General features: G+C 39.2%; 1 protein-coding gene across 1 annotated transcript in view; it reads left to right on the top strand.

The window, feature by feature from the left end:
- The window catches only part of LGR5 (leucine rich repeat containing G protein-coupled receptor 5), a gene marked incomplete at both ends in the record, with an annotated part of 93532 nt that overhangs the window by 46223 nt on the left and 23363 nt on the right, over window positions 1-23946 (top strand). The window contains 3 exons of the mRNA XM_080623019.1: window positions 7798-7869; window positions 9474-9545; window positions 21933-22148. Coding sequence (XP_080479145.1) covers window positions 7798-7869; window positions 9474-9545; window positions 21933-22148 — 360 coding nt within the window. The remainder of the gene's footprint in view (window positions 1-7797; window positions 7870-9473; window positions 9546-21932; window positions 22149-23946) is intronic.

The following is a 23946-nucleotide window of genomic DNA, read 5'->3' as shown; positions in this document are numbered from 1 at the left end:
AAAACATTTTGAAATATATATGTTGATATGATCCATTAGTTAACTAATAATTAAACAGTAATGAACCACCCATTCATTCATTTATATTGCACTGACTCAAGAATAATTGCTAATACGTATCACATTAAACTCTTATCTCAAAATTTTAGTTGACTTTGGGAAAGTACTTTATGAGTATCTGCATTGTCAAAGCTTTTCTGATATGCAAGAACATTTTGTATAACCTATTTATAGATGTATATGTAAGTTGAAGGAAATTATTGTTGTAGAAATATATAAATTATATATTGGCTATATATTTGTATAGCTGGACTAAATATAGCTACTATGTTTAGCTGTGTGCTTGTGTATCTTTGATTAAGCTTGACAGGAAAGAAAATCGAGAGAAAGTTTCAAGACCAGTAGTTCTTCTTTGAACAGAGGTGATTTTTTTATATCCACAAGTTGTTTTAGAAAGAGATTTGTAAATTTATGTTTTGCTGCTATACTTCCATGTTGTTTCTCCTCAAACAGCCCTTTCCTTTATTAGAAATTGAGATAATAGTTTTAGGATTGGTACTAGTGCTATTGGTACAATGCCTCAGAGAAAAGATGGTAATACGAGAAGAGCTGAGGTAGGATGCAAATGAAAGCCCTATTTCTACTTGTGTCAGCACAAATATTTCCACAGACATCAATGAGACTAAGATTTCACCATGGATCTTTATCAGTTATTAAGAACAATTATGGCAGTTGGAGAGGTAGATCAGGCTTTTAAGAAAGAAGTTTCAAATTACGAAAGAGAATTACTTATCTGTACCTGAGGTATAAAAGACACAATCTATGATTACATGAATTTTAATGGAATTTTCTACATGGCATACTAGTGATTTAGCACCAAATTCAGGAAGGTTAGTACTATGTAGCAGCAGAACTGTTCCTGCTGTTGGAGTTTTTCACTATCTCAGGCCTTCTGTACTCTCTATTCACAAATGCAAAGATTTTTCACCAGTTTCTAGGTTCTTCTGTGTAATTCCTTTTCAATTATCTGTCTGGAAAGTTTGTTAGTTGCAGTATATAATGTAGAAAATGAAGAATAAATCATCTGTTTTCCAAGAAAATAGGCAACTATAAAACTGACTGAGTTGTGGCATTGATGTTAACCTACTAATCTTTCAACTTGCATATATATATGCATATCCAAATTCATGATAGCATTCCCTTAGCATGTGCCATCTTTGCTCTCATTCCTTAAATAAAATCAGCAAACCAGTGAGTGAGCAGAAATAAAATGCAGAGTCAAAGGGACATCAAGGGAAGATAGTTCAGGGAATTATTTTTGTAGAAATCCCTCAGTATCTTTGTGCTGTTGAAGGGTGATTTCATATTGCACTTACAGTTACATTCTGTATAGGATACATCTGGACGGATTGAATATAATGCAACATAAGTGATGCAATGATATATAACCTAATCTGTATTAAAGGGCATGCACTGGCACTAGCCTAGAAACATTGAGTCACTCTCATATTGCTGTTATAGTTTACTGGCATAATAATAAGAGTCCAATATATTAACCATAATTTTGAGTGTAATGAAATTCTACTTAACCATATCTGTTCTGAAATAGAACTACAACAGATTTCCCTGGATTTCCATTTCTCAATAGTGGAGCTGAACTCCTTTCACATTTCTTATTCCTGTCATATGTTGAGCCACATCAAGATCCAGAGTGTCATCTATTCTCCTACATTACAGCACCTTGCAAGATTTAATCAGTAACTTGTTCCAGAAAATTCCATTGTGCTAATCCTGTTAGAACATGGCTTGAATATTAATGAATATAAACTTACATTTTTCCCAAGGAGACTATTATCTTCCTTTCATGTCCTTCCTATAGGTTTGATGCTACCAGATTTTGAAATACATTTTACAGATGCTTATTCAGCGTTTACTGGATCTTAAGCAAAGAAGGAAAGCAGCCAGTACCCATATAGTACAGTCACTGCTCGCTGCCGATAGTGAGGAGTAGCTGGGATAGATTTACCACAGGTTGTTTCCACAAATAGTGGAGAGGTGCTTTCTTTATTAAATGCCACAGTTTTTTAGCTGTAGAGAGAAGACTTTTTAGTGTTTTAAGTTCACCTTCCGTTCCAGCAGGTAATGAGGGGATGCTTGGTACAAGGCAAGACTTGTCCTGATGCAGAAAAAAATACATGAACAAAGCAGTTTTGAGTTGGTGAAGAAAAATTGTTGTATTAAAAATGTAAGGGAAATAATTGAGTGCGCTCAGTCACAACTTCATGTTTATTTGCTTTTCTCTGAAGAATGAAGTTTCTCTTTTCAGACATTAAAGAATCAAAGTAAAGCAAAACTTTCTGATCATTTTCAGAGCTTTCAGTGGGTGTCTCCTTAGTTGCGTTGTCTTTGGGAATGTTCTTCTGATTTTTTGACCACAATTTCTCAGAACTATTGCACTGCAGGAGAGGTCAGAATACACCCAAAGGGTAAACACAAAATCACACAGTCACAGGATGTTTTGGGTTGGAAGTGACCTCTGGAGATCAGCTAGTCCAACACCCCTGCTAAAGCAGGTTCACCTGAAGCAGGTTGCACTGGATTGTATCCAGGTGGGTTTTCAATATCTCAAGAGAAAGTGACTCCACAACCTCTCTGGGTAGCCTGTTCCAGTGCTCTGTCATTCTCAAAGTAAGAAAGTTCCTCCTCATATTCAGATGAAACTTTCTGTGTTCCGGTTTGTAGCCGTTCCCCCTCACCCTGTCGCTGGGCACATACAAAAAAAGTCTGGTGGCGTCCTCTTGACACCTACCCTTAAGATATTTGTATGCATTGATAAGATCCCCTCTCAGTCATCTCTTCTTCATGCTAAGCCGGCTCAGCTCTCTTAGCCCTTCCTCATAAGACAGATGGTCAAGTTCCTTAATCATCTCCATAGCTCCCACAAGAACCAGGGCCTGCGATCATGAGGCTACTTCCAGCTGTCCATAGAAGGCCCCATAGGCTTCCTTCTTCTGATCAGGGTGTAGTAGACACCTACAACAGTGTCACACACATGTTAGCCTACCCCTGAACCCTTACCTGTAAACTCTCAACTCATTCTTCATCCACTCCTAGGCAGAGCTTGATACATTCCACTTGCTGTCTCACATGAAGAGCAGCTCCACCACCTTGCCTTGCTGCACTGCATTTACTAAAAAGTATGTAGCCATAAACAGATGGGCAACACTCAAAGGAGAACCAAGACACACATTTTCTTAGATCTGATCATCTTTATAAATTGCTGCCATTTGAAAGGATGGAGGCAGCATGCTTTTCTCTCAGCTCATTTATTTTGCATCTTTTAGAAAGAGAGGCACTAGTATAAAAACTTAGCCTGTGTTTAAGCCAAAAGTGTCCTAGTCTCTTGACTGGTGGCAAGTAAGTGAGTACTGAGGGAAACATGTAATAACACTTCTCCATAAACTTTTACAGCCTCTATTAATTTGCAAGATTATATGAAGCAGCATAAGTAAAATCTAATTCTAAAATAATAGAGCTCAAATGATATGATCTAAAATCAGTGGTGCTGTGTACTTTTGACTACTTTTTCACTAAAGAGCTATGATGCATTTGAGCCTAAATGTACTTAATGAGATACTTCTAAAATAGTCATAAATGCTGGAAATAAATAACCTTTAAAAATTGAAGTTGATCAAACAATAAAAGCCAACCATTTGGTTATGTAAGCACTATAAACAAGCTAGTTCATTCCTGCCCTCAGAAATCATTAATTAAATGCTGATCTACAGAGACAGATAGTATATTTACCTTCATCTGTTTGGGGAAAGCAATATTTACCTATCCAGACTAAAATCATTACTCAAAGTCCATGCAAAGTTCCATAAAATACTGAGCAGTTTCCCTTAAATAATTTAAAGTAATGGAAAACAAAATCTTTGAAGTGGAGAAGAGTAAACCCTGATAGATACTTGACAGGTACTGTCGTGTCAACAAGGGGATTAATGTGCCCCTATGCCAAGACTTTGAATAGAGCACAGTAGTAGCACAAAAACCACAAGAAGGCATTAAAAATGGTCAGGAACAAATAAACCAAACTTAATGAGCTTTACAGCATGCCTTAAGTAGCTGATGTGTTAACTTTCATCCAAGAATATTGAAAGAATTAAACAATCCCAATAAATCATTTTTGCTGACTTTTACCAAATACCACAATGCTGGGGAATTCTAAAGGCCTGGGAAGATGCTACTGTTACGTCGTTGTTCAGAAGTGGTCTCACGGAGTGTCTTGGGAATAGATAGGTGGTTTTCCTGAAGTCAGCCCCACAGAAAATCACAAGAAGAGCATCATGAGAAAGAATATTTTAACTGAAGGGCAGGCAACATCATTACATGAAAAATAATTTTTGCCAGAAGTCTACCTTTTCTGATGCTTCCAGTTTACTTGGTATGAGAACTACATGGACATACACATATTTTGGCATTTATGATATATTTCATGTAGCCCTCTGCTGAAATATGTAGGGCTGTATCTGATGAGCATGATCTTCTGCTACATAAGAAGAGGAATATCGTATAAAATAGTATTTAATCACTGGCTGCAAAATTAGCAAGAGCTCTTTCCAAACAGAAAAATATTCAAAGCAGAACTTCAAGAATGACCTGAGGTTTGAAAAACTCATAAGGAGTAAATGCAGAAGATGGGTCTACCAAAAAGAAGATTAACTTGTGGTTCCATCTCTCTGAAGTGTTTGTACAAGGCATATTTAATAATTGAGAAGTTGTGATCTAAAAGGAAAAGAAGCAGAATATAAAACAAGAGTTGGAATCTGAAACAAAACAAAGAAAAGAGAAAAAAATATATCCCAGTTTAACAGTGCTGGAAACTGTTCACTTAGAACAGCTCAGGAACATGGCTCAACATCCCTTGCTTGCAACCAACTATCTGTCAGCTTTGGATGTTCCTCTAAAAGGTGTTGAAGCTGGGGTCACGCAGAGGGGTCAGGCTTTAAGGTGGTATATTGTATGTGGCCAGATGATCCAAATGGACCTTACAGTCAGAATGACAGTAGTTTAATCTGGAAAATCTTCTCCTGAAATCACTTTGACAGAAAACCTGGCCAGAAAAGGAAACAGGGAAAAAAATTACATGAAAAAGTTTTAGCCATTAGAGACAAGCTCAAATACAGCCCATTGCAGTGGAGTCTCACTGAAACCAACTTCAGTGTCAGTGAGATGTGTAGCATGTATATGTATAAGTGTGTCTCTGTGCTTAGGTATTTCTTTCTAAATATATTAGATATAGATTACAGGTGCGACAAAAATGTCTTAAAATTATGAAACTCCATTCTTAAAAAATGCCAGACATTAAGGCTTACCACAGAAAGCCACAATGATGCTCTGAACCTGGGAAAAAGGAGTATTATATCTTGAAACAAAACTTGAAAGCTGCATAGTGTCCCAGTTAAATGACTGCAGTCCTGTCTTTGCAACAGGGGGGAGCATCCTTGGTAATTGCCAAAGCCCTTCTCCAGGAGCTCTTAAACAGGTCTGATTTTCTCAGCTAGCCCATTTTATGAAGAGCGTTCCAGTTGAAACAGGCAGTATGAACATGTGGTGTGTTAGGCAGTTTGCATGGTGACAATTATGAAAATTGTCACAACACAGCCACTCTTAAGAAGGGCTTTTGGCCTGAAAGAGCACTAACTTACATCTTTAAGATGTGTGAGCTTAGTTCTCTGCTCTTTATCAAGCTTTCTATACCTCAATACCTGTACCCACCTTTTTCCAGCGAAGTTTTGCGGACTCCTCACTTTCTGGTTCATGCCAGGCTCATGTCCAGACTCATGTCCAGTCATGTAATTAAAACAAGAGCAAAAGGGTGCTGTGGGGATGAAGCAGTCACGGCTCTTTCCAAAAAACTCTTACCGTATACTCGGATCAGCTTAGATAGGTCCTGACCCTCTGCTAGTCAGTGACCCACAAATGGCATTTACTTTGAGGGACCCAGTGTGGTGTGCATAATCAACACACACCTGCTTGATCCAGCAACAACCCAAAAGTCATTGTGATTTTCGTTCAGAATGAAAGCTGAAGCTGGAGAAGCCTCTCAGACAAAAATAAGCTCAGCCTGTGAGTTCCTCACCTTGGAGCAAGAGCTAGTCAGGTTTGGTTCACTCATTTGCCTGCAGGAATTCAGGTGCACATGCCCCATTCTCAGATGTCTCGACATCAGACTGCAGTGTACTCCAAAATGAGAGACAAGTTCGGCAGCTCTGTCTGAAGTCAAGTGCCTCTGCAGAGCACAATTAAAACAGTTGAAGAGAGAGAGGAAGAGACACTTGCTTGGAGTTACAGGTCACATCACCCAGCAGGTGTGTGTACAGGAAGAGCCTTTTCCACACACTGAAAATGGCCTGAAAGGTCTTTGGAGTTGGGATCTAGAATCATGTTTTCTTTCTTCATGGCTCTATTTTTTACTTTTATTTTCTGTATGAAAGAGGTGTCTAAAGAGAAGATGTGCTCAGGACCCTGTACTTAGCCTGGGGCAACTAAATTCCAAAGAAAGTTTAAGGGGCAGTCACTGCTGGACCTTTGGGACTGCAGTCATTACTCTTTCACAAACAGTATTGGCAACTCTGGTGCCTTCTTCAGTGGTGTAGGTTCTTCTCTGGCAGCTTGGTACGTAAGGCATTTTCTGGGTCTCGTCCTGTGGTCTTTCCTAAGGGGCCAGAGGCCAAATCAGATGTCAGATCTTACAACGTCAGCTGGTCTATGGTGACTGTCTGCAGCTTTGGTGTGCAATGTTTTAGCTGATGGGAGTATCAATCTGTCTGGCTTAATTTACTCGCAAAGAGAGTTACATCATATCAACCCACATTTGCTGCCAGCTACCAGCAGACGCTATATCTCTAGTGACACAAAGTAACTTTACTGGGTATCTGACCCCTAGCAGTCAGTTTTCCAGATAGGGTATGGCTTTCATAGAACATTCATACTGAACTGGGATGTCAGTAGGCTAAATGCAAGATTCTCTGGAGTTCCACTGTGCCATTATGTTCCAATAATGTGCTTTTATTTCAAATCAAATACAAAATCTCTTTCCTAGGCACAAACCTTACAGAATGTGCTCTTTGTCAGAGTAAGGTGCTTTACAGAGGTATTCGTTGTACTCACCTAGGTCTGTGAAGTACGTTCAGGTATTCTCAGAAGGAAGATGCAATAGAAGTAGGGAAAAAAAGCTCTACAGATTTTAGCAACACATTTTTTGCCATCCTTATGAACCTTATCTATTCGCAGGAAAACCTATGATTCCACCAGTGCAGCAGTTTTCTGTGTAGTTATTTTAAGATCGACTATGGTCATGACTATGTGGGTGTATTTCAGTGCAAATTAGTTAAATGTTAACAAACATCATACATGCACAATTCCAAAAGTGGATTCCTGTAAACCCAATGATGCTAATTGTTGTCAGTACGTATGTATTTTAGTTGCTGAGATTGCTGTAATCTTTAAAAAGAACAATATGAAGAATTCAGCATGTGTTCTAACCTATAAACTCAATTTGCAGTGAAATTGCATTTTTTTCTCTGCAGTCCAGCTGTCAGTAAATCAACTGTACAGTTAAGGACTTCTCTTTTTTTCTGCTTTTAAAAGTGTATTAATGACAAAACAAGGCTCTTAAACTACTGCCTCTGGCATCAGTCGCTCAAACATAGCTGTGTTGCACTTTTTAACAACCAAATTAATTCCACATGAAGAGAAAAAGTATTCACTCTTTTCCTTTTTCAAACTTTGCAGACGTCTTGCAGGAAATGGCTTGACATACATTCCTAAGGGAGCATTTGCTGGCCTTTTCAGTCTTAAAGTGCTGTAAGTAAACTGTGTGTTGTTTGATATATTTCTGATTTCCTAAATGCTCCAGGGAACTAATTAACCAGTGAAGTTTTGATCAAGTAAATTACATATTTTGATCAGCTCATTTTGAACAATTCAATTGAAGTGAAGATACATATGAACATCATTAAATCTTTGTTTTTTCATTTAGAAAATATCCTTATCCTAAACAAAAAGGTTAGAAAGCATTAGTGACATTCTGAAAACAACTTGCTCATCAAGTAAATGTGTCTGTATAATATCAAAGGTAAAAATAGGTTCGGTTAATAGTTTCTTCAAGTGTCTCAAAAGTTCTGATTGCAAGTGTAGTAGTCTTAGTGAACTTTTCATCATCACACAGAACTGGGGGTAAATTGCCTTCTTTTCGTGAGAGCCAGGGGAAAAAAACATTATTGTAGAACACCATGAAAATAAAATCCAGTTTGTATTTCATATCTTGTTCTTTGCCATGTAATTGCTGAGAGGTAAATTATAAAAAATACAACAAAACCCTGTATTATTTGGAGTAATAGGACGGCACATACAGTTACTGGAATTATTAGCAGGCCACATCTCACAATATTTATACTAGAGAGGATCTTCGCCTATCACAGAAACTGTATTGTTAGCACCAGTCTCCCAGGCAGCATCAAGTCAAGCCAGATGCTACTGTAAGAGTATACAGAGCTGTACTGAAAAAATACCTAAGTAGGAAAGAAGTATGAAGAGCTTCCCACTCCATTTATTCTTAAATTGGCCAGCTGTAGCTCTTGTTGGCCTAAGGAGATTAAGGCCTGCCAAAAATGATTTCATTTCCAATGTCCCACCAAGTATGCCTCATTTTGAAGGTAGCATGTAATAGTTCAGTTTCATGTAGAATCCTTTTATATATGTAGGAGTCGGTTCAAACAAGGATATTAGGCAGTGTAAATGACACTGAATTCAAAGGGAGGAAAATATTATTTTGGAATGAAAAGTCATTTTTCAGTCTTTGTAAGCTAAATGGTGTGATATTTCAGAAAAGAGATTTGTCAGCTCATTGACAGCAACCTTCTGTTTGAGAAAATTTATTTCAGTGGGAAGAATTCAGCAGTTTTTACGGAGATAAAGTTTTATTCAAACCAAATCATGAACTCCTCATAACGTTAAAAGTCCTGATGGCCATAGTAGCATATTCCTGAGGAAGGATTTCAAGAGTCAGTCTTCTCAGCTTTATCAGAATAAGAAACTGAATCACTTCAGAAGGAAAACAAAATCAGTACATGAGGATGACAATTTCAGGATCACTGGAGGGAATTAGGAGCTCAAGCTCTATTGAAAGCAAATCAGATTTATTTTAACTTTCTCAGCTGCTTTGAAAATCCTTCTCAAAGCTGATGTGTAGCTGTTAACAAAGCTAATATGCTTCAGGTATTTGTTTGCTCTGAAAAGAGCTGGCATTTGACAGGGGCAGGGGAACACAGTATTTGTGTAGCTTTCCTTTGCTTATAATCTTGCAGTAGAACCAGTACAAAGGAGGTAAGCTTGGAAAAAAAATTCCAATAGAAAGAAATCATCTTTACTGTGTTGATTCTGGTTTTTTTGTGCTACTCAAAATGTAGGATGCTGCAGAATAACCAACTGCGCCAGGTCCCTACTGAAGCACTCCAGAACTTGCGCAGCCTGCAGTCTCTGTGAGTATACTTGATAAATCAACTTGTAACTTTGCATGAACAAGAATATATGATTACCTATTAACTACCTGTTAATATCACTTAATAATGTGCTGAATCAACTTTTTCTTTTAACTCTCTTTGAGCTGTTTTTCAGCAGAATTGTATACTCAATTAAACATCAAAAGTGACTGATTTCATTCCAGTAATTTCATGACACCGGCAGCTTCTTTGCAGCGTTATAAACTGGTTCACTGTCTGAGAAGACACACCTTGCCCTGCAGTGCTTTCTGTCTGTCCAGAAGAATATGGTCCCTTGAGCACTGGTGTTTCTCATGGTTTCTTGCTGAGATTCTTTACCAGGGAAAAGAAAGAATCCCAAACGACTCCCTTGGTTTTTTTTCATTTGGTGTAATTTTTTTATTTCTTTTTAAGCAGCATGGAAAACAATAACTCATGAAACAAAGTGTACTAGAGGATGCTTAATTATATTCTGTGCTTCAGGTGGGTCTCCATATTTATACTTCATGACTGTGCTATGCTGACTCAGTCCATGAGCTTCAGTTTTAACAGAACTGCCAGAACTGCTAGACCAGGAGTGAGGATTGGTTGCTTCATGGTATGAATGAAATTGTTTTTATGTGCAACTGCCCCAGGTTGTGCTAAAAGCTGACCCAGCCCGGTATCCAGTCTTCAACAGCAGGAAAACTAGAAGGTCTGGCAAGGAATATAAAACACTCCTTTGGTAAACTCTCCCAGCTGCTGGAAATTTTCACTCAGGGACTCACTGAGCCTATTGTGGCTTCTTTGAATTTAATAGCTCTTAAAAAATTTTCTTCTATGTTTTTGTACAATTGCTTTTTGAGCCACTGTAACACTCAAGATTTTTTTTGTGGCAGTATATCTGCTTATCGGCTAGCCCTGGGTAGCATGGGGAAGTACCTCCTGTTATTTACTTGGAACACACATTTAGTATCCTTTAAGTGCAACATCAGGAGAAAGTGAAAACAGCAGATCCTTATTGATATATACCAGATTCATAGACCTCTGCTTTATCTCCATGAGTCATGTTTTTTCAGGCATAGGCTGTTAGGATTGTTTTTCATCTGGGAGCTATTCCCTTCCTCTGGTCATCCTTGTCAGTCTTACTGAACTTCTTTTCAGTTCTCATATATTTGATCTGGGACGCCAAGGAGCAATCAGACCTTCACAGCATAGAATCATAGAATCATAGAATAGTTAGGGTTGGAAAGGACCTTAAGATCATCTAGTTCCAACCCCCCTGCCATGGGCAGGGACACCCCACACTAAACCATGCCACCTAAGGCCTCATCCAACCTGGCCTTGAACACCGCCAAGGATGGAGCATTCACAACCTCCCTGGGCAACCCATTCCAGTGCCTCACCACCCTCACAGTAAAGAATTTCTTCCTTATATCCAATCTAAACTTCCCCTGTTTAAGTTTGAACCCATTACCCCTTGTCCTGTCACTACAGTCCCTGACGGATAGTCCCTCCCCAGCATCTTTGTAGGCCCCCTTCATGTTTAAAGTTTTTGCACATCATGGATTTATAGAGTGGAATTATAAATGTTTTTTTGTTCGCTTTCCTACTAATTCTCCCAAATTTTATTTTGATTAATTATTTTAACCTTTACTGAAAATTTAGCTTTTATTTTCATACTTACTACAACTGCTGGACCTCTGCCTAGCATATTAGTAGATACTCATGAGTTTGTCATGTAAAGTTTGTATTGCCTTTTCCCTAAGTGCCTCAATTGACACCTATCTATACTGAACTCATCTGCCATATTCTTGTGAGTCAGTTGAGTATCATGAGTTCCTTCTGCTGTACTTGCCGTTAACAGTTTGCAAGCACAAGGCCACTCTTGCTGTCTGAATGCCAGACATAATAAATAGAGTATGTTTCCAAATTATCCACAGAATTCCATTGTCACCCAATTAAAAAAAAATAAATAAAAAGATTATTTTCTAAAGGATCTACTGATTTTGACGCGCAGCATAAAATATTTAGATTACTTAAGATAGGCATGCAGGTTCTCTGGGCAGAGGAACCTTCTGCCTTTAGTTGACCACTTTATATTTTCACAGAATTACTCTGAACTAAAGTTCTTTTCCTAAAAAGTTCCAATATCTAATGTGAAAGTAAATCTGGAAGTTCAAATAACAAGTCACAAACAATGTTGCTGCAGTGTGCACTGATCACCAGCATCACTGGTAGAAGTCTAACAATGACAAGGATAGAGTGGGTGTCTGTACCAAGGTATCCAGTCTGGTTAGAGCTAAGTTGTATTGATCGAGAAATAACTGTGTTGAACACGGTCTTCTTTTTTTGTGTATAAAGAAGTTCCACCAAAAGGTTAACATCTTTTGCACACATTCAATTCAGCCAAAATCTGAAGAACAGAATTAATTAAAGGAATTAATTTTCAGCAAAATTATGTCATCTGTGTATAACTTGCTGCTACGCAGACACACTTTATATTTCATTAGCTCCCAGGTTCTTATATCCATCTTGAACAACATTTACCGCCTTAATATACAAAGCATTCGTTAAGGTTTCTAAAGGTGAAACAGCCCTAGGAATTAATTATCTTATAATTGTTATTTGGCCAGTACCTTTTTTCTTTATTGACCAGACACAGACTGAAATATCTCAGCCATATACTTTTGAGGTTACAGTTCTTTCCTTTGATCTTTGAAAAAGTCATGAGAAAATGCTGGTCTAGTGACTGTATTAGATTTTCTTTCTGCTAAACAAACAAAAACAATCTTGCTGAGATCAGATCACTCTATATACATTCTGGACCAAAACACGATAAGCCAAGCAAACAAGAGTTCTTTTGTTGCTCTGAAAGAGACTGTTGAATTTTCATCACAGTTTCTAAACAAAATGACAGTCTCACTCAGGCTTTATTGCAAATATTTTTGTCCTTGGGTGAAGAATTTGAAGAAGTAAACCAAACATCATTTGTGCAGTCTATGTAAAGGACGGATATTTTGTGACAGAATTAAAACAGAAGGAGAATAGGAGTGGTCAGTAGAAACCTTTAGACAGCTGTGTAGCAGGCCAAGATGGAATGATACGGGTTAGTACAGAAAAACTACTATCACCTGAAAGACGATCATCAGCAAAAGAGACCTCTTTGAGGAAAAGAAAACTATTATTCTTTTGTTTGCTTAAACAAGGTTGTGCCTGTCAGATAAAGGTGTGCACAGATTCAATTTCTTGTTTCATATAGTCTAGGAATTTTCTGTCCTCAAGGTGGTTCTTGCATTGGTTTCTGATTTACAATAGGAATTGTTTCTTGAAACCTTTGAACTAACAGGAGCCTTTTCAAGAGTGTTAAGAGGTTAAAAGCCTTCTCAAAGGCAATTCCTATAAGATAGCAACTTCTTGTACTTAACTACGTTTAACTATGCACGTGGTGTGATTTCTGAAAGCCTCATTAACCCTTTGCTTTAGCTTAGTATGGATGCAGAAAACTGAGGACAGGACTCAAATCTCTGCCTTTTGTGGTTTTACACAAGAAACGCAGACACGTAGAGTGGCAAGCCATGCTAACTGCCTTGCTGCCTTAGTCAGTGTGAGGAGGATTATGTTACAACCATTTTTTTATCAGTATACATATACAATTGTATGCATATACATGAACAATATATGTGTATATATATACAGATGCAAGTTCTCCATGTTCACTTGTAATACAAATTCATCACAAATATTTTGCACAAAAGGGTATTTCTAGATAATATGCTTTCCATATTATCTAGTTCCAGGCTAAAAAATGACAGTGCAAGCATCAGTATTGATAGATATATTAACTGATGTTAAATGGCCTGTGGCCCACAAAAGAGAACTGATGTATTGCAGGAACAAGCAACAATTTGTTCCACTAACTTGTTGAAGTCTGGCATGCAGAATGGCATAACAAGTTTGAGTGATAAATATTCCTAAATTTCTTAAGGGTTGACCTGCTTCTAGAATAGATCGGTCTTCTTCAGACAGCAGATATTAATCAGTAAATACTATGACATGAGAAGTGGACACCAAAAAAATAACAAAACTCCCCTGAGATTTGCGCATTCCATCTTCAACAGCAAAAATCTGTGAGAAAACTTATATACTGTTGCCTCAAAACAAACAGTATGGTTTTTTCTGTCACTAAAGGAAAAAATAAGATTAAACAATACTAAAATCTTCTCAATTTTATTAAAGTCTTTGTAGTTCAATAGTTAACAACAGTGCTACTTTGATTAATAAATCAGTTTAGCTACTAAAGCTTGCATAATGATTGATGGGACTTCAGTTCCCTTTGTGGCAGTAGGATTTAAGGAAGTAACCAGAACATGTTGATTTTGAGATATAGTTTTGGTCTCCAAGTTCAGCAGAAGGGTGTCTTCAACTTATTATATGGGCTATCATTTTCATCTGAAATCTACTGCGAATATAAATTATCTGGATTACTAGTCCTAACAAGTCAGATGGCATTTATTTCTGTTAAGCCAACAAGAAGAAAATATATTCACAGGTACCATGACTGAAAAGGAGGAACATGACTGAAAGGAGTCAGTGACATGTTCCAACTTGGATCTTGGCAGCAGGGTTTTGTGTCACTTGTGTGCTGTCTTCTCTGTTTTGCACCTTGTGCAAATATATTTCTTTAGAACCAACTATAAGCAGATGGTCTCTGGGTTTTGTTTCTCTGCAGCATCAGTATCTCCAGACTGCTTTTAAATCCAGCAGCCTTTTAGTGATTTTGAATATAACTGTATGGTCTAAAAACCTTTTACATATGTGTATTGGTTTGTTCTGTAAGTTCCATTTTCAGAGGCAGAAATTTTCAAAATCAAGAGCAGATCAGGTGCTGTCTCACTGCCCATGCCAAACCAGTCATGAAGGACATTGAAAAGCAAGCCTTTTTTACTGTATCACCTGCTTTCCTTTCTGCAAAATTTAAGAGGACTTCTACTTCAGTAGCAGAAAATAGGGCAGAAGACAGCATAGCCCATCTTCCAAAGCACCGGAAACAGTTGGTAGAGAAAAAAATAAACCATCTTTTCTCCCTTGACAACCTGGAAAATGGCAATTTAGTGAAGCAAATTAATTTGACTTTACAAGTAACAATGAAATAATATCAATTACATTTGTCTTAATTTTCCTAACAGAATTTGTAAGTTGTGTAAATCTCATTTTTAAGGAATTTCAGTATTTGTGGAGCATCTGATGGTTACTCCGAGTTTTACATGAAAGATTATCTAGAAATCATCTTAGATATTCTTTAATTAGCTGGTTGGAACAGGTCTGCAAACAGATTTTTAATCTTCTCCCTACTCCTCTAAATATTTGACATTTCAAGAGAAGTTTCCATTCTTAATCCAAACAAAGAGTTGAAGACTTTGAGGGCTCAGTGTTCTGAAATGCTTCCAGTTTAAGTTTGAAATTAAAAAGCCTTTTCTTTAGAAATGTTAACTTCAAACTTTTTTTTGTTTTCCAGTTTGATGTTTGTTACTAATCCTGATTTTTAGTTAAGAGGCAAAACAACTTTGATGAAATCACATTCTCCCGAGAGAACTGTTTTCATGAAAAGACAGGAGCTTTAGTTGTGGTTTTCCATGTCACACCCCATGATAATGAAGCCTACACAAGGTATTATCCTCTTAGGAAACCTAGTACCTCAACAGGTACCCACAAACTCCCTGAGGAGGAATTTCCCACAGTTTAAATCAAGTTTGTGTGTACCCATGCAGCTGTCTGTACACATACACAAAGACATCTCAAAACTCACCACTGCAGTCTTCTCATTTCATTGCACATCTTAGCCATCTGAGCTACTGGAGCCCTGGGGTGGGCTAAATAACGGAAGAGTGACTGAACACGAAGCAAGTAGTAGTACAGTATCAGGCCACCCCTCTCAGTCAAAGACACTTTTGTAGCTTGATAAGCAGCTGGGAGGAAGATAGAGGCTCAAGGTTGCCTAAAATGCATGTGCTACTATTTTTTTGAGACGCAGTCCCTAAATCAACCAGCCACAAGCCAGTTGCTTTCAAAGTTTGGTGCAAATAGAGTGAACTAGATGAGCAGTTCAAGGCCACTGGGTGATGGGGGTTTTCATCCAGTAGAAACTACTGGGCATCTGACTCTTTTCTGTCTTCTGAGTAATTTCAAAAGAGAGGGGGTTTAACCACATTTTGTAAAGGACAGGCAAATTTCTCAGCCTCGGAACCGCTAGCCAATAATCATCCTGCATGGCTAAAGCCCACCAGTATGTACACCCCATGTGGGAAGAGGACAAGAAGCCACTGTTCGGATGGCTATCAGTACAGGGGCTCACACTAGACTTCTGAAATCATTTTGGGCACCATAGTGACAGAGTGTGGTTACTACCAGCCAAGCAAAGCAAAGTTCTTTAGTGCTCCAGGCACTGGCCATGACCGTCTGTCCTGCTGCACTGTTAACAGGGTCCTTGGCACACTTTTGACCTGTGCCAACTAACACATGACTGAGCTGTTCCCTGGGGGCCATCTGGGAGTTCAAGCACCCCTGGGACTGTGCCTATTAGGAGCTCTGCATACAGCCACCTCGCTTGGGAGGCTAGGAGAGGTCACTCGGAGCCAGCTGGCTGCAGGACCTGAGAGCATTCCCAGCCACACCAAACGTGCTGGTCTAGCTGGGGACTGGTAACCTGAGTGCAGGCAGATTCCTAGGATAACCCAACAACTGCTGCTGGCCCCCACTTTTTCCCAGCTGTGGGGATTGAGGGTACCCAGTATCAGGGCCAATCTTTGCGTAAATATAGCATTGCACTTGGCTGTTTTGCTTTATGCAGTCATCTGGCATCCTGGCCCACTTGATCTTGGAGAAAGCATGTTTGGATATGAAGAGAAACACTAAGGATTGAAAATCCCAGAGCTGCAGATACCTTTTGGAAAACTGAGCAGTGGGACAGAAACAAATGCTCCTCAACTGTGACTTGTGACTTTGTTTGTCTTGCTGTTGCCCCACAGGGTCCTTTATATCAGTCCTGTAGAAACCCATATGAGGGAACAGCTGAAAGTGAGCTGTGGGAACTGCTATGCTGGTGTGTCGTACTTAACCTTTTACAATAGTCGTAGCATTTCCCCTGTGGACTGAAGGGGATATCCTGCGTAAAGGGCCATGTTTGAAAAACATGACTCACAATACCCAGCTATATTTTCATTACTTTCACTTTTCAGAGCCAGTTTCAATGTCACTTGCTGTTACTTAAATGAGGCTTTAGACAAACTTGTATGAACAAACGCTTGAAAGGACCTGTTACCACACACTAGCACAGATGCTGGGGCTGCAGGTGATCCCTTCCTGCCTGTTATACCCTTCACAGACAGGCCCTGTCCCCATACCTTGTGGTGAGGCTTGGCTGTGGTTCCCTGTATAACAGAGCCAGGTCAGGAGAAGAGGAAGGTGTTAAGAGAGGGAGGAGCACACCCCTTTTGTAATCTACCAAGCCCAACGTGTGCTCTCAGTTCTCTGCCTCCCCTACCTGTTGCATACAGCCCCTTTTCATGCGGTTTTACCTTTCCTGTTTAAAACTTAAATGTCAGAAGAATAATTTTGAACTTGACTTCTTTATCTATCTTTGTGGCTCTCCTCTTCTCTGGACCCTTCATTGTATTCAAACATTCATCCACTGCAAGAAGAGGCAATCCATGTAATAGCTGCCCATTTCAGAGGGAGAAATCTCCTTCCTGATCCCATATCTAGCATTTCATTTACCTCTGAATGAATAAGCAAGGCACTCCAACCAAACATTAAGGAATTTCTTGATCACAGGGTACATCCTGGTTGTAGCTAGGCTTGCTCTTGAAGAAGATTCAGAAAGAGAAAAAAAGTAAATATTACCTTAGAAACCTACCAATGGCATAAAACTAAGTATCCAGTCATATTGAATTGATAAAAAAATGCAAATCAAGTCTTTTTCACCTGTTTTAGAGTACTAATAAATGAGTCCTGTTTACAATGACTAATATCTTTTCATAATTTATGCACATGGTTGTAGCATTCACAGGAAGCACCAGTGGGATACTGTCCACATAGCTCAAGCATTTGCTTTGAAAGGTTTAAACATTTTAAGTGAGCTTATGCTGAATTTCTTACTGGCTGCTTTATTTACATGCTGCCTATCAGAAGAGATCAAGTATTTGTTTCCCTAAACTGGCCCTCTCTGGAATATAATAGCAGCTTTCAAACTCACCACGTTATCTATGTATTTTCAATTATAAGTAGGGTCATGTTTGTGAGTTAATGGGTTTAGTTCTTGAAGTGCCAAAACTTTGATCAACACATGTAAAACAATTGGCTGAAAACAGCGATTTTGATTAATGCTTTACACATCAGTGTGCATTGCCTACAGTGTGACAGGAAACTTAACCACTGCTGAAACCTTTTAATATCTGCAAGAGGGAAAATGGCACTTGGAAATTTTAAAAAGATTAGATAACAAAAGAGCGCTTGAGGCAGTACTTCTTACAAGCACTTGCAAGATATGTAATCCAGTTACAGGGCCTGCTGAAGGAATAATTGTAGCTTCCTGATTTCTTCCAAGCTTTATTTAAACAATAATTCATAGAATCATAGAACCATAGAATGGTTGTGTTGGAAGGGACCTTAGAGATCATCCAGCTGCAACCCCCCTGCCACCTTCCACTAGACCAAGTTGCTCCAAGCCCCATCCAACCTGGCCTTGAACACTGCCAGGGATGGGACAGCCACAGCTTCTCTGGGCAACCTGTGCCAGTGCCTCAGCACCCTCACAGTAAAGAATTTCTTCCTAATACCTAGTCTAAATCTCCCCTCTTTCAGTTTAAGGCCGTTACCCCTTGTCCTGTCCCTACACTCCCTTGTAAAAGGTCCCTCTCTGGCTTTCTCGTAGACCGCCTTTAGGCACTGGAAGGCTGCTCGAAGATCTCCCTGGAGCCTTCTCTTCTCCAGGCTGAACAGCCCCAACTCTCTCAACTAGTCTTCATACATCTTCAGAAGTGCTTCATCCCTCTAATCATCTTCATGGCCCTCCTCTGTATTTATTCCAATAGCTCCATATCCTCCTTATGTTGGGGGCCCCAGAGCTGGATGCAGTACTTCAGGGTGGGGTCTTGAGAGCAGAGCAGAGGGGCAGGATCACCTCCCTTCACCTGCTGGTCACGCTTCTTTTGATGCAGCCCAGGATACTGTTGGCTTTCTGGGCTGCGAGCGCACACTGAAGCCAGCTCATGTTGAGCTTCTTATCACCCAACACCTCCAAGTCCTTCTTCTCAGGACTGCTCTGAATCTCTTCTCTGCCCAACCTGTAGCTGTGCCTGGGATTGCCCTGACTCAGGTGTAGGATCTTGCACTTTGCTTTGTTGAACTTCATGAGGTTGGCATTGGCCCATCTCTCAAGCATGTCAGGGTCCCTCTGGATGGCATTCCTTCCCTCCAGCGTATCAACCGAACCACACAGCTTGGTGTCATCAGCAAACTTGCTGAGGATGCCCTCAATCACACTGTCCATGCTGGTGATGAAGATGTTAAACAGCAGTGATCCCAATACTGACCCCTGAAGAGTGCCTCTCATCACTGGTCTCCACTTAGACATCAAACTGTTGACTGCAACTCTTTGAGTGCGACCATCTGTCTGAGTCCTTATCCACCAGGTAGTCCATCAGTCAAATTGATGTCTCTCCAATTTAGAGACAAGGATGTCATGTGGGACAGTGTCATATGCTTTGCACAAGTCCAGATAGATGACACCAGTTGCTCTTCCCTTATCCACCAGCACTGTAACCCTGTTGTAGAAGGCCACCAAACCAGTCAGGCACAATTTGCCACTAGCAAAGCTATGTTGGCTGTCACCAGTCACCCTCTTATTGTTCATGTGCCTTAGCATAGTTTCCAGGAAAATCTGCTCCATGATCTTGGCAGGCACCAACTGACTTGTCGTGCCGTAGCTTCTCCTTTTTTCTCTTTTTAAAAATGAGAGTTATGTTTCCCTTTTTCCAGTCAGTAGGAACTTCACTGGACTGCCAGGACTTCTCAAATATGATGAATGCTGGCTTAGTCACTTCACATGACAGTTGTCGCAGGACCCACAAATGCATGGACTTGTGCACTTTCAGGTTCCTTAGATGGTCTTGAACCCGATCTTCTCCTACAGTGGGGAACTCTTCATTCTCTGCCTTTGGCTTCTGCGACTTGGGTGGTGTGGCTGAAGCACTTGCTGGTGGAGATTGAGGCAAAAAGTAATTTTTTGGAGTAATTTTTTTGAAGGCTGAGAACCTCAACATTCTCCATATCCTGGGTATCATGGTCTCTGTTTTCTTTCCAAAGAGGGACCATATTTTCCCTATTTTCAAGTACCTAGAATTTCATGTATATTACAGCATTCCTGTTGTATTTTTTATGTTGTGTATTTTGTTTACATAGCCAGTGCTGGGTTTGTTTTTGGAAGCTTCCGCTATTAAAAAGTCTGTCCCTTGATTTGCTACCAAATATTGGGAAGACAAAAATCTCAGTCCCTCTGATGACAGCAGAAACATTGCCCTTTCAGCCACGGGATCACACAGAAACAACTGACTTTCGGCTTCACCACGCAGCCAGGCATCCTGTGAGTAACTCCTGTGGAGTCAGCAGGGACATCAGAGCTGCACAGGCAGGCTTCATATTGAACAAGATGTTAACTGTAATACAGTAAGAGTATAAACTGAATAAAGCCTCCATTCTTTAATCAGTGTAACTGTCAAACTAAGGCAAGTGTAACTTCTTAGTTTACATACCAGCATCACCCAGGGAAGAAATTTACGTATTATGACTAAACACAAAGAAACCTCATCTACTCATTTGAATTATACCTTCTTTGAAAACACAGGCATAGCATGGTTGTTGCCTTGGGGAGAGGGGAGGTACAGCATGAGTATTTCTAACCATTTCCAGCCTCACCCATTTGTTGACAGACCCTTGAGTTGTTTTGGAAGCTCTGTCTCTGCTGCCAGCCATGTCAGTTATTATATCAAAAATTTAATTGTACAAGGGCTTTGACACTGAACTTTATAAATTTGTTCCAACTGACCTTGTCTCAGTTATTTGTCAGCCTGGCACAGAGCCTTAGCAGTCATTATATGTTCTCATGCAGTAGGTAGGGACAACATGGAGCAGGAGATAGAATGGACCTGATGCTTTACATGACTGTAAATGAGGAAGCAGCTTTAAATAGATTAGTATGCTTGCCACAAAGGGTATTGCACTTCTCTCAAACAAACCGAATTTAGGTTATACAGAATTACTTCTTTGTACCCTGGGTGTGGTTGGTTGTTCTGTTGTGTTTTCAAACATCTATTTACATTTATTCTGTTCACCGTTCACTTAATTACTGCTCTGTACAGACATCTTCAAGGAGAGTTTAAGAACATGTCTTTCATGTTCTGAGCAAGGTACAAGTCACTACAACACATTAAAAGCAGAAAAAGTGTTTTGGAGCACAGATCACCAGCTGAATGCTTTGCAAAGTTTCAGAAAGGTGAAGCACACTTTTAAATCTTTCCCTGAAAGCGTCACAATGGGAAAGCAAAACAGAGCAAAAGCAAAAGCCGGTGAATACATGACATAATATTTCTAGCACCACATCTGCAAAAGGTTCAGTAGATTTAATCCTTATTTACACAAGTGTGAGACCAAGAAATCACCTGCAGACTCTGAAGAGGTACAATGCACAGTTGGGCTCCCTCTGTCGGCTCTGCAGCAAACTGAAGTGTATTTAATAACGTCTTTCTCAAAATAAATATATTGCATTAGCAACAGTAATCTATTTTTTAAAATGTTTTGTTCCACTACAAAAAATGTGAACTTCGTTGCTCATTATAATCATTGGAATAAACATTTTACGTGAAAGGTAAAACAGGAACAGAGACTCAGAAGTGAGTTTTATTTTTGGCTCTTAGAATGAGAGAGCATACAGAAACCCATCTTGCAGCTCAGTGATTTATATGTTCTGAAAGAGAATCTCTTGCTTGGTTTCTTGCACTTTTTTTTATTCCTTACTTTCAAATGATTGGGAAGGGAAACAAATTCATACCTGGTCTGTAAAGAGAGTCTGCTCAAAAATTATTGGAGCGTGCTGTCAGTGAGCTGATGGTTCCAAAGGAGAGCTGTCTGTGGAGAGCCAGCTGACAAGGAGACTTGTAAGCATAATGTGAGGTCTCAGGGCTGAGGCTGCAAGCAAGATGGAAATGCAGGATCTCCAGAAAGTGAAAAATGGATGTGGCAACACATGGGCATCCTTTGGGGTTGTGTTGTTGGTGATAACTTCTGATAGTCATTGTGGAAGTCCACTGTTCTTTTCTCAGAGTCAACTTTCTCCATTTCTTTTTCTCCTAGACGTCTGGATGCCAACCACATCAACTATGTGCCCCCCAACTGCTTCAATGGCTTGGTCTCCCTTAGACACCTGTGGCTAGACGATAATTCTTTGACAGAAATTCCTGTCCAAGCTTTTAGAAGTTTACCAGCACTTCAGGCAATGACACTGGCACTGAATAAAATTCATTACATACCAGACTATGCTTTTGGAAACCTCTCTAGTTTGGTAGTTCTGTAAGTTTTATTGATTGCTTTTTTAGACACAATCTCAGCTTTTTTGAAGGGCTTTGTTCTCTTTGTGATAAAGAACTTGAAGATACTGTGTTTAATTTTGATGTTGCTTGAGACAAATGGCAAATGATAGATAAATAGGTATATACCTGGGTTAATTAAACATCCGTTTTGTCTTACAGTCTTAATATTAAATTGATACCTTAAGGCTATGAATCTGCAGTTTCCCTTCTACATTTGCACTAGGCTTAGTGATATTTCTTTACCAAGAGGTCAGTTTTGTTTGATGCAGAGAATGTTCTTTTGAAATATAAATTACTTTTTCTGAATTGCAGCAAACCGAAATATTTAAAAATTAGCTTGGAGAAAGCAGATTTTTTACATCTTCCTACAGTTAAACTGGCATTTGCTGCATCACTTGTTTTGATCTAGCTTAAAAGTTTCCATCAGCAATAAAGAACTATGTAAGGGAATTAAACAATCACCCTATCTGGTCAGCAAAGCAAACAGGAAGAGATGAATTGTGTGTCCTCTAAGACTCTAAGGCTAAATTAGGGAAGATTAGAAACAGGAAATGAACTGAAAGCTTTCTGGTTGACTTGGAAAGAATGCTGTCCAGTAGAAAAAGTATGCACTTCCCTTCATAGAAAGTATATGTAGTTTTGTAGTTGCTTATGTTTGCATAACAGTTCAACTAAATGAAATATGCATAGCTTGCAGCAAAATCCAGAAGGTATACTGTGAAGCACAGTTTCATCTTTTTTTCCTCTGGGAATGTACCAAATGGAAAAAAATCTGGACTGGCTGGAGAAGCCGAGGTGGAGAAGTTATTTCAGGGTACTTTGGAAAATGTTGGCATTATTAAAGATAGAATAATATATTCAAGCTTTACAAGCTGTCCAAAACCATAGTCACTAAGCTAAGATAATAAGCTAAGACACTTAGCATATTTTAGCATATTCTAGCCCCAGTGTAAGCATTGAACCTGGCACATGCCAGGGTTCTTTTGTTGACATTTATAATCACTGTCTCTGCCTAGTGCTTATATAAGCATATAGGACACCAAAAATGAGGAATAACAGCAGCCTTGTGCTGCAAAACTTTTGTCTTCTGTTTGTTTACATTAAGTATCAAACCAAATCAAGTTAAAGACTAAATGAACTTGTTATTTGACTGAGCTTCTAGGCTTAGTAATGCTAAAGGGAAGAGACTTCCTTGAACATTGTGCTCTAGATCCCAACCGAAAACATAGTGATAAGAGAAGGGTTAAGAAATTCATGAGAAAATTATCTGTTTTCATGCCTTGATTACTTCTGCTCAGTTAGGTTTCCTTGGTTTAGATGTGCCTTGCTTATTTCTAATCTTCTGGTCTTCATATTGATTAATAATGGAATCATTCTTCATGATCTACAACATCTAGTATTTTTGGCTCATCAGAATCTTTGTGTGTGGTTCTGCTTTGTTTTGCTTGCTACCTTATACAGTCTGGCAAAGTTTCAACTCAGTGCAAAAATGCATGGTCAATTGGAGCATGTTTGAACCTCTATCATTAAATATCCAAACATAATTGCAAGTTGGAGATGCGCTTTCCATGCTAACTAAAGTATTAAAGGTCAGTGTAGTCATTAAGAAAAATAGCTGATTAGGTTTCTTCCTGGGAAAGTAAAAACTCATGGAAGATTTGCATTTTGCCATTAGAATCCCTGCCTTTTGTGCACAGGTAGACTCAGTTTCTGCAGGTTCTGCAGAACATTCAGAGAGCCTCTGATCTTCAACAGTATTTTTAGAGCAGAATAAAGCA

The sequence above is a fragment of the Psittacula echo genome, assembly GCF_963264785.1.
Source record: "Psittacula echo genome assembly, chromosome: 1".
In the NCBI taxonomy this organism is placed as follows: domain Eukaryota; kingdom Metazoa; phylum Chordata; class Aves; order Psittaciformes; family Psittacidae; genus Psittacula; species Psittacula echo.
This window is presented reverse-complemented; position numbering and strand designations above follow the sequence as displayed.